The sequence below is a fragment of the Natator depressus genome, chromosome 14 (assembly GCF_965152275.1).
Source record: "Natator depressus isolate rNatDep1 chromosome 14, rNatDep2.hap1, whole genome shotgun sequence".
In the NCBI taxonomy this organism is placed as follows: Eukaryota; Metazoa; Chordata; order Testudines; family Cheloniidae; genus Natator; species Natator depressus.
The window spans coordinates 43,420,967-43,432,615 of record NC_134247.1 but is presented as its reverse complement, the minus strand read 5'-3'; the positions used below and the strand labels follow the sequence as shown (position 1 = coordinate 43,432,615).

Here is an 11,649-nt window from a genome sequence, read left to right as displayed (position 1 = left end):
TTTAAGTGAGGTGAAACCGGAGTTTCACTTTTTAAGTGAGGTGACAAATCAGGCTCCTGAAAGAGGTACAGTCATCTGGAAAGGTTTAAAACCACTGATGTAAAGATCAGACCCAGGGGATTCCTGTAAAACCTTCTGCGCTGCCTGCCACTGGCACCAAGGGGTCCCTGGGTCACATACATCTGTCCCCCAAACTCCATCTCTGGGCAGGCTCAGCTCCTCTCTCCTGGAAGGAGGGAAGTGGAGCCAAGGCCGTACAATAGCGCTGTCTGCAGTGTCTTGAGAGAGTGCGCGCCAACCTCAGGGCAGACTGCTGGGAACCAGGGCACAAATCCAAACTGGCTGAGAATTCTAGACATAGATTTCACCAACCAAACATGCAGGGTAATCTCCTCCGGCATGTTAACAGCCTAGCCATGCAGTCCCCTTGGGTACTCCGATCTGTCTCGCAACCCAGGTGAGCCTGCCTCTGAGAGACAGATGGTCTCTCACACTCAGAATCACAACAGTATTCAGGTTACTCCCAGTCCCACAGGTCCAGGCACCCCAGATGAACTGCACCTTAGACGTCACACCACAGACCGTGCATGTAGCCAGTCTTATTATATGACACTTTATTAAAAAGGAAATAAGAATTATTTACAAGGCTAAAGCAGGTGAACATACATACACAACTAAGCTACAAAGTTTCAAAAGGTAACAGAAGCATCTATAGCAGTGATACTCCGAGGTCAGTGGTTCAGGAGCGAAATTAATGATCAACCATACCCAAAAGAGCCACAGTCACGTGAATTCATTGTTTCATTTACTATAGCACTACTCATATTTAAACAGAAGGGCAGGGGAAATATTTAGGTTTTTATATAAATGCTCGCAGCAAATAACTTAGTGGCTAATAACATAGTAAAAGCATCCTGACGGGTTAACAATTAAATCAGTGTTTTAGTATCATGTGCTACAAAGAGCGGCAGGAGACACGTTAAAGAGTCACTTGCAGCTCATGAGCTGCAGTCTGTGTATCACTGGTCCATAATAAACTCTGTCCTTCAGGGCTAACCCAGGCTAAGCAGCTGGGGATCTCTTGCTTATGCCTAGAAAACCTTGCCCCCCAGCATCAACGAGCTAGATGCAGTTCCTTCTTGTATCCCACCTCCTCCCTTGTGCTCTGAGCTGCTGGAGATCAGCACTTCACACTCCTGAATGCCTTAATTCACTCTCCTGTCTGGTGATTTACAGTCACAGAGGCTCCCAAAACAAACACTCCAATAGTACCTTACAATGTGGGATACAGAGGTCAGAAGAAATTAGATGAATGCTGCAGCAGCTCACAAGCATTCAATAAAGGCTGAACACATTCTTATAACATTAATACCTATTTTAAACACACAGCTGAGCCAGCCTGATCCCAGCTGTGTATTTCTCAGGGTCATGGAGCATTTTCTAAAGTAAAAAGCTTCTGTGGGGGAATATCAGGGCAGTGAAAGCTGAGGCTGGTGCCTTGGCTCAGTTAGACAGAGTTCCTGGTTCAGCTGAGGGAGGTTGGAAAGGCTGGATTTGAGCCATTCCACTGGTGGAAAAAGAGACGGCGCGGGTGGGGGGACAAGATGTGCAAATAGCATCTCTGGTTTTCACCTGAGTCCACAGTGCTCTGCCCAGTGATACGCAGAGCATTCCCCGATATTCCGGAATTGCTCAGATGTGATTTTGTAAAGAGATCAGTCCGGCTTTTCCGGGACTAATTCCACAGTACTCTCCTTACGAGCCCCCTACCACGGCAGCCTCCTGTGCCTGTGTAAATGCATCGGGTTTGGTGCAGATCCAGTGTCTCTCACTGGTGCATCGCAAGCTGCTGACCCCATTCTCATCATTCAGATACGCGCAGTCTCCTCCTCCTCTTATCACAAACCTGCAAGACAGAAGCCAGGGAGCTGGTGTCAGGCAGGAGTTGGACATTTCCCATCAGTCACAGGCAGGGAGAGACGCTCTCGCACAGTGCAGGGAGCTGCTGCACTCACAGCCCCTCACGATTCCCCTTCCTGCACCTGCCACAGGCCCCAGCTAGAAAGGGGGCAGTGGGGCAGCAAGGCCAGGAAAGGTTTGAAGATCAACTGACCTCCATGGAGCATTTATGCCGGGTGGGTATTAACCCAGTTCCTACTCCCCCCCCACACACCCAGCTGGGTCTGGATGGGCCCCTGCAGGCCCAACCCACCCAAACTGCCCCGGGCGCAGGTTCCAGGTGACTCTCAGCGTGGCGAGGAGCAGCAGTAACGCTGCACAGAAGAGCTGGGTCCAGGGCTCCCTGGACAGTTTACATCAGCTCTCAGGCCAGAGGCCTGTCAGGACAGGCTGTATTGCAGGGGGCGGCTGCAGTGAAATGCTAGCAGCACAAACCCAGCGGCCATGGGGTGACCCCAGCCACTCACACAGAGCTTCCCGTGAGAGCTGGAGGCCAGCGCTTCCCACCTGGGAACAGGGTGGGGTCCAGGCCCACAGGCAAATCCTCCCCCATGGTCCCATCCTGGCTACTCACAGTAGTCAGGTGCTGGGCTGGGAGTAGGCCCAGCACTACCCTTTGGGCAGGCCGGGATCTCCCTGCCCTCAGGCCACCAGCCTCTAGCTCGGGGTGACATCTGTCCCAGAGAAGGGAGCACCCAGGCCACAGCCACCTGAGCAGATGGCTGTGGGTGGCTCCCCCACCCGCATCACCCCAGAAGAGCTCTGATTGGATGGCAATGATGCACCCAGAGCCTTCTGCTGGGGTGGGCGCCCGCAGGGTGGCAGATCTCAGGGTTAACACCCCACTGAGATGCCGGTTTACCCAGTTTGGGTAAATTGGCGTCACATTAGCTATCCTACAGGCATCGGGTACAGAAGCGGATTGAAATGATAGGTTACAGACTACAATTAGTAGTCCTGCAATTTCACATTTGAGTTCCTGGTCCTGGTGACTTGTTACTGTTTAGTTTCTCAATTTGTTCCAAAACCTCCTCTAATGACACCTCAGTCTGGGACAGTTCCTCAGATTTGTCACCTAAGAAGAACGGCTCAGGTTTGGGAATCTCCCTCACATGCTCAGCTGTGAAGACTGCTGCAAAGAATTCATTTCGTTTCTCTGCAATGGCATGGTGCCAGCTGCCGTGTGGACAGACCCCAAACAGGCCTGCTAACAGATGGGCTCATGATGCAATCACAAAGACAGACTGCTGCTGACATCAGGGCATCCTTGCTGGAATATGTGAAAATATTTGACTGGGATCAAACAACAAGTCATCAACTGACTTGTTTTCTAAGCCTCCTCTGGGCACATTTTCCAGCTTCCCATCAATCGCAAAGGGCTCTTTTAAAAATGCCATTCAGCTGTAAGTACATAAGACTGGCCACATGGGTCAGACCAATGGTCCATCTAGCCCAGTGTCCTGTCCTCCGACACTGGCCAGCGGTAGGTGCTTCCGAGGGAATGAACAGAACAGGGTCAGGATCGAGTGATCCATCCCATTCACACCCAGCTTCTGGCAGTCAGATGTTTATGGACACTCAGAGCATGGGGCTGCATCCCTGACCTTCCTGGCTGATAGGAACTGGTCGAGCTATCCTCTGTGAACTGATCTACTTCTTGTTTGAACAGAGTTATACTATTGGCCTTCACAACATCCCCGGCAACAAGCTCCACAGGCTGACTGTGTGTTGTGTGAAGAAATACTTCCTTTGGTTTGTGTCAGACCCGCTGCCTATTCATTTAATTGTGTGACCGCTAGGTCTTGCCTTACGTGAAGGAGTGAACAACACTTCCCTCTTCACTTTCTCGACCCCTCTCATGATTTTATAGACCTCTTATATCCCTCCCCTTAGTCGTCTCCCCTCATATGGGAGCTGTCCCATATCTCTAATCATTTTCGTTGCCTGTCTCTGTACCATTTCCAATTCTAATAGATCCTTTTTGAGATGGGGCAACCAGATCTGCACACAGTGTTTAAGGTGTGGGGGTGCCATGGATTTATACAGTGGCATGATGATATTTTATGCCTTTTTCTCTATCCCTTTCCTAATGTTTTTTAAAGGATGCTTGTTTTTTCCCTCTAACCACCTTTTACTCTGCTGTTCAGCCATGGTGGCATTTTTTTGAGGGTTTTTTTTTTTTTTTTAATTGGGGGGTATACATTTAGTTTGAGCCTCTATTATGGTATTTTTAAATAGTCTCCATGCAGCTTGCAGGCTTTTCACCTTCTGACTGTTCCTTTCCATTTCCATTGAATTAGCTTCTAGTTCCCCTTTCTGAAGTTAAATCCTACTGTGGTGAGTTTCCTCTGGCATTTCCCCCCACACAAGGATGTTAAATTTAATTACGTTATGGTCACTATTACCGAGCAGTTCAGCTACATTCCCCACTTGGACCGGATCCTGTGCTCCGCTTAGGCCTAAATCAAGAATTGCCTCTTCCCTTACGGGTGCCAGGATTAGCTGCTCCAACAAGCCGTCATTGAGGGTGTCTAAAAATCGCATCTCTGCATCACATCCAGAGGGGACATGTTCCCAGACAGTATGGGGATAGTTGAAAACCCCCATTATTGGGTTTTCTGCTTTTGTAGCCTCTCTAATCTCAGTGAATTTCACAGTCACCATCCTAGTCAGTAGTATATTCCTGCTGCTAGATTCTTATTCTTCAAGTGTGGAATTTCTGTTCTGAGAGATGCTAGGATACAGTTGGGTTCGTTTAAGATTTTTTACTCTACTTTACTCTATGCTTTCGTTGACATGTAGTGCCAGTCCCCCGCCAGCGTGACCTACTCCGCCGTTCTTTCAGTGCTGATAGTCCAGGGTCAAACCCTGCTATTGGCTCAACTGGGGTTTGGTTATTTGATCACACCCAGATCCCACTGAAATCCCTCTTGGGATCTCGTCTGGGCCATCTCTACTGTACCCCAGTTCTCATGGCAGCCCCAGGCACTCAGCATTGGTGACTATCAGGCATCTGTAACGCAGATGGCCCCACTAAAGCCAGACAGATCTGAAAGCTTTGGCCAGTCTCCCAGCAGACAACACTTGCTTCCACCCATCACTAATCCACAGAGTACACAGCACTGACTGGTGAGTCGGCTGAACTCGCTATCTCAGACGCCAGGGACCCAAAGCCCAGGGAATTCACAGAGGACTTACAGGTTGTTGAATTTGGTGCCATTGGCCCATTTCCAGAGCTGCCCAGGGTCCCTCCAGAGGCCAATCCAGTGGTCAAATCTGCCTTTATAGCGCAGCAGGAAAGCCTAAAAACAGCAGGGGGGGGGGTCAGAGCACAGGCTCTGTGCACCAGAGAATCACAAGGAGACACTGAAGGGCTCTGTTTTCAGGGAACAGCTGGGGATTTTCGCCTCCCTCTTGCCCAGCTCTGGGTAATTCAGTATTAACTTTCCCATCCCAAACCCAGCTCCCCCTCACACCAATCTGCCCTGGGCTGGAGCAGCTCTTCGTTGCTGCTGGGTCTAAGCTGCCCCCGCAGCTCTCTATAGAAGGCCACGTTCTGTGTCAAAGCCTCCCCTTACAGAACAGCTGAGCTCCCCTCCCCATCACAGGGGAAGGGGAAGGGGAAGGGGAAGGAAAGAGTCCAGCTGAGCTCAATAAGGGATGCTGGGAAGGGCCAGGGATATGAGAAGAGCCACCAAATCCTCAGCCGGAAGGGGCCAGGGCTAACAGGAGCCCCCCCATCCTCATCTGGCTACCCAAGAGCACTGGCTCTTCAAGTCAATCTGGGATCTCAGTTCCCCTTTGGCCGCATGCCACCCAGAAGACACTCAAGCCAGCCTAGCCCGAGAGAGGGGCGGTCTCCTTTTGAGGGGGCTGACAGCGAGTGATCCCTGCAGTCAGACACGGACACTAGAGGTGCCCCGGGCCAGCCAGCCAGGCCTGGCATTCAGCAACTGGAAGCTCATTTACTCAGAGCTGCTCCTCGAGCCCAGGTTCTCCTGCAGCAGCTGCTGAGCCAAGACCAGAACGTTGCAATTCGAGCATCTCTCACCATTTCCTGCTCATTGTTGATTTCAGCCAGGGAGGCGCTGAGCGCAGAGCAGTAGGTCAGGCTGTAGGTCCAGTTCCTTTCGGCCTCAGAGAAATAGTAGCATTTCCCTCGGTATCCGATCCAGCCGTCTGGGCACGCGGGGCCAGCAGGGGGGCCCAGATCAGCTGACGGAAGCTTAGGTCTCCACACTGAGAATGAGACAGCGACACGTGGTGTGAGTGGGACCCGCCACCGGCCAACGAGGAGAACATGGGGAGATCAGCCCCTGCGCCCCAGGCATCTGAGACACCTCGAACCAGGGTGGGTACTGAAAGGCCGTGAGGGAGCCAGGAGGATGCTGGGAATCCAGCCCCAGAGGGGGGTTATCTGACTCTGCTCTCACTCTCTTGGGTTCACATTCAAGAGGGATGCAGCTGACAAACCGCTCATGCCATGAAGCCCAGGACAGAGAGCTGGGCCCAAGCTCAGCGTTACAACACGGGGTGGGCAGAGAGCTGCAGAGGGAGGGGACAGTTACCAAGGGGCCAGCAGGGGGGTAATAATTAATGGGTAGGAGATTAACTTCAAACACGATTTGCCAGGTCTAGTACCCCAAGGAGTTCTGCTAGCCTGGACTGCTGCCCCCTCCCCCTGCTCTGCGCTTTGCTTCCCTGGAGAGGCAGGTTGAGATGGAGACGGGAACAAACTCCCTTCCCTTCAGGAGACCGAACGCCCGCTGCCCGGCCTGTCCAGCACAGCCAGCCAGGTTCACGGTCACCATAAAAAGCTGCCATCTGTGCTCGCACACGCTGTCTGTGCAGGCGGGGACGTCAACAGCGCGACGAGACCCTGCCCTGCCGAGGTCACCAAGGGGTGGGTTTCACACTGCGTTAACGGAGCTGTCGGTACTGCGTTCCACGGCTCCTTTCAGTGACACGCCAGCACCTGCCCAGCACTGGGCACGACCCGGGGATGCAGGAAGACCAGGCTGGCACCTCAGGGCGACACGCTGCAGAAAGAGGGCCCAGCTCATTGCTGCCCTGCACCGTCAATCACCCCCACTCTGCACGGGTATCAATGACGGTGCCTGGGGCCCAGCAACAGTGACTTGGACCCAAAGTGCTCAGACATGGGCTGGGGGGAGCTAATGTCAGTCCTGACACAGAGAGTGCCCAGGTGCAGGGGTCTGGGAGGGAGCAGGAGGGGGGGTCGGGGTCTGGGAGGGAGCAGGAAGGGGGTCTTGGAGGAACATCCCCCAGGAATCCTCTGTCACAGGGGCAGAAGCCAGACAGGCTAGGAGGAGAGTGAGACTGTGGTGGCTCCAGGGGGAATGGGATGTGCAGAGAGGGGGGAAGCGAAGGGTGAGAACTCACCTGCCAGGACAGTAACAGCGATGAAACTTAACGACACAACTGTGAGGGCGACTGCGAGCACAATTGTACATTTCTTGTAGTTCCATTTCCTGCAGTTATGACGAGGGTCTGAAACAGAAAGACCCGTCAGGCAGGGCCGCGAGGACACGTCTCCCCGACAGCACCAGGGCTGGAGCTGCCTTAGAACAGTGGTTCTCAACCACCGGTTTGTGTACCCCTGGGGGTAAGCAGAGGTCTTCCACGGGGCACATCAACTCATCGAGAGATTTGCCTCGTGTTACAACAGGCTACATAAAAAGCACTAAGTCAGTACAAAGTAAAATTTCATACAGACAATGACTCGTTAATACTGCTCGACAGACTATACACGGAAAGGTACAGCGTTGATAGTCCAATCGATCTATTTCATAATTAAATACGCAACAATGATAGAGTCAGCAATTTTTCAGGAATAGTGGCTGTGACACGTTTGTATTTTTATGTCCAATTTTGGAAGCAAGTGGTTTTTAAGTGAGATGAAACTTAGGAGAGTGCAAGACAAATCAGTCTCCTGACAGGGGGACAGTCGTCTGGAAAGGCTGAGAACCACTGGACTCGAACATGCACCGTTCTGCCGATTGCGCCTTCCGTCAGACGCTCTGGCAGAGGAGCCCGGAGGGTCAGGCAGGCTGGGGCTGCAGAACAGCCCCTCCTTCCCCTCAGCCCAGTGCTCTTCCCTGGGCACTCCCAGCCAGGCTTCCAGGAGGCCTGGTGAGCTCAGGGGTACAGAGATAAGGACCCCCATGTCCTGGTGGCAGTTGCTCCAACTGCCCCCCCACCATCCCCACCCCCATTTTGCCCCCTGCAGAGCACTGGCTGGGCCCACACTGCCAAGTGCCCCTGTCTCCGCACACTGGGGTCTCACACTGGCCATACACAGCAGAAGGGGGGAGAACGAACCAGGGAGAGATGGCCCAGTGCGGTCACAGGGGTCTGACACACCCAGCCCAGGAGGGCCCTGCACAGCCCCACGGCCACCGCTGTGTGCGCCAGGGATTGGTGCCCTGAGCGCCCCTGGGGGTGATCCAGTCCCTGCTGCCCACAGACGATGGGGGGGGGGGGGGGGCGTTGCTGGGCACTGGCTGCTGCCACTGAGAGCCTGGCCCCATGTGGGGCAGCCTCAGTGTCTCTCTCCAGCCTGTTCCCAGGCAGCGACACCCCATTACCTGGCTCCCCTCCAGTCTCCAGGTGTCCCTTGCCCTCAACAGGCCACTCCTGCAGCGGCTCTTCGCTCCCAGCAGGTCCAGCTGCTGGCCCCATCGTCTCTCTCAGCGACACTCGGGCCGCACACGCTGCTGCAGGCGCTGGGCTGGGGTCGGCTCCTCTCCGTGACTGGGTCCGATTCAGCAGCCACCAAGCCGAGCTGAGGCGGGGGTCCTGGCCTTGGCTCCCTGCACACCCTGCTCCGGACTCTCCAGCCCATCTGAAAGTCGAGACGGACCCAGCAGGAGAGGTCAGTGGGGGGGGGGTGGGGGCAGGGGCAGAATTTGTGGTTTCTCGTTCCCTGCCCAGCAGCCCAACCCCCTGCCAGACGCAGTGCCATGATGATTGAACCCCCTGTAACCCCATTGGCCCCTCCGCCCCCCCAGGGCTTCAGAGACCTGATCTGCTACGGACCCCACCCGCTGGGCACCACCCACGCGTGACAGGCACCCAGCTGGGGTTGACAGGAGGAAAAAACCCTCCCTCCCCACACATACCTCCCGCAATAGAGAGCAAGTCGAGAATCCTAACAGGAGTGGGTGGGCAGGGGGAGAGAACCAGGATGGATTGAGTAAAATCAAGGCAATTAAATCACCAAGTCCAACGCCTCAATTGAAATGATCGATTTTAATCAACTTATCGATTGACACTTCAGTAATTTTCTAAGGCCAAGTGCCCACTCAGTGGGTGACAGAACCATTAAAACTTCATATCCAAAATTTCCCCCACAGTGGGGTGGGGGGGGCGGGGAAATTGTGTGAGTGGCCCTTTCCTTCCCCCTTTTTCATTGGGAACGCAGGCAGGGGGAGGATGCCCGTGGGAAGCCCGGCCTGGGGCCCCCCAACATTGCAGGGGACAGGGGGCAAAGGTGCGCTGATGCCCCCCCCCACTGGCTTGGGGCCATGTGGGGGAAGGGGCCAGGTCGCTCCATGCTGCACACAGGTGCCCCATCCCCAGCGAGCAGACCACGGGGGGTGGGGAGAGCCACCAGACACGTAAGACAGGCCCTGCCCCCAGAGGAGAAGGAATGGGGGGAAAAAAGAGAGGCCCCCCGCCCAGCCCGGAGACGGGGGGGGGGCAATAGTGACGATGCGGAGCCCACGAGTCAGGGCTCAGGCGGGGGAGGGTTCGGGGGGAGGGTCCAGCCCCCGCCCCCCATGTCCCGGCGCGCCCCCCACAAGCTCTGCGCGGGTTACACGTTTCTCACCGGCTCAGCAGCGACCGTCCCCGCCGGGAGCCTCCCCAGCCTCTGCGGGGCTCGCCTGCTCCAGTTTGAAACTCCCGGTGACGGTGACTCCGCCCCCGCCCAGCCCGTCCTGGCCAATGGAGAGAGCCAGCGGCTTTTAAACTTCCCGCGCAGCCGGCAGCTGAACCAAGGGCAGCCCCCCCCGCCAAGCCGTAAATACACAGCGAGCGCCTGGTTTCTATCACCAGCCCCCCCCCCAAACATTGCTCCAGCAGCGCCCCCCCCCCATTTCATCTCAGAGGCATTAACCCCCCAGGGCACCGTCACTGGGGTTTTTTCAGCGAAGGATGGACAGTGACTTGGGCGGCGAAAGCTCGGGGGGGGGGGGCAGGAAAAGGACACGGGCGATGCCGCGGGGGAAGGGGGCGCCGCTTTAAGGAAGCGCCGAGGAAAACGTCCGAGGGGTCTCGGGCCAAAAGGAGCATTGACTGCCACGGCCCCTCCCGCCGGGCTCCCCCGCTTGTCCCCCCTGGGCCCGCGGGCCTTCCCGAGCGCCCCGCAGGGCTCCAAGGCGGGAGACAGCGGCCAGGCCTTTCACACCGGGCGGGGTCACTGCACAGCGAGCCCCACCGAGACCCAGAGGAGCGGGACAGCCTGTCTCACCCTCCCCCAGCGAGCGCTGCAACCAGGTCACCTCCGCCGCCCCGGTGTGAGTCCCGGGTGAAGGGGGGTGCAGCCATCCACGCTTCCATCGCAGCCTCACCCGTGCAGTTGGATCCCACAGTCTTCCCGAGCGGGCCCTTAAATGCCAAACCCTCGCTCCCAACGCGCGGTCACCGCTGCCGGCCTCCGCCCCAGGAAAGAAGAAGAATCGCAAACACCCCAGCCGAGTTCCCACCCCCGCCCCACCTGGCTCCCAGTGCCCCGAGTGTCCAGTGGTTGGGTTACTTCTCTTCTGTATTGTCTTTCTGAGTCTTCGTCTTCATGGCATCAGACGATTTTCAAGCCAGCCGGGCAGAGAGACACAAATACTCTGGTGATTTGCGCTGCATTCAGAGGGGGCAGGTCAGCCAAGCCGGGTCCTTTCCCTGCCGGTCAGATTAAACTGCATCCCCTGTGCCGTTTTAGCAAACTCTCCTCACCTCCCAGTGCCCCCAGAAACAGATGTCAGGGAAGCAGGTAGGGAGGAAATGCTGTAATTCCTGCTGGTTAAAATCCAGACCTGCCCCTTTTCAAAAGCCCCATCCCTTAAAGAAGTCCTTTCCCTCCCCATCCCTCTCCATTTACCCCCCAAACCCCGCAGGCCCCGCCCTCACCCCCAGCTCTGCCCGTTCACACCTCTCCCAACCCCGCAGCCCCTCCTGGACCCCAGCTCTGCCCGTTCACACCTCTCCCAACCCCGCAGCCCCTCCTGAACCCCAGCTCGGCCCGTTCACACCTCTCCCAACCCCGCAGCCCCTCCTGAACCCCAGCTCTGCCCGTTCACGCCTCTCCCAACCCCGCAGCCCCTCCTGGACCCCAGCTTGGCCCGTTCACGCCTCTCCCAACCCCGCAGCCCCTCCTGGACCCCAGCTCGGCCCGTTCACGCCTCTCCCAACCCCGCAGCCCCTCCAGAACCCCAGCTCTGCCCGTTCACACCTCTCCCAACCCCGCAGCCCCTCCTGAACCCCAGCTCGGCCCGTTCACCCTCTCCCAACCCCGCAGCCCCTCCTGAACCCCAGCTCTGCCCGTTCACACCTCTCCCAACCCCGCAGCCCCTCCTGAACCCCAGCTCTGCCCGTTCACACCTCTCCCAACCCCGCAGCCCCTCCTGAACCCCAGCTCTGCCCGTTCACACCTCTCCCAACCCCGCAGCCCCT

The 11,649-nt window shown here is 56.2% G+C and overlaps 1 protein-coding gene across 1 annotated transcript; it reads right to left on the bottom strand.

The window, feature by feature from the left end:
* Positions 1-205: 205 nt before the first annotated feature.
* Positions 206-9,917, bottom strand: LOC141998552 (C-type lectin domain family 2 member D-like). The gene is made up of 6 exons (XM_074971418.1): positions 9,812-9,917; positions 8,568-8,824; positions 7,363-7,470; positions 6,011-6,198; positions 5,158-5,261; positions 206-1,906 (listed from the first exon to the last, which is right to left on the bottom strand). The coding sequence occupies exons 2-6, from the start codon at positions 8,659-8,661 to the stop codon at positions 1,756-1,758; spliced, it is 645 nt and encodes a 214-aa protein (XP_074827519.1). The 5' UTR covers positions 8,662-8,824; positions 9,812-9,917; the 3' UTR covers positions 206-1,755.
* Between the last annotated feature and the right edge of the window lie 1,732 nt (positions 9,918-11,649).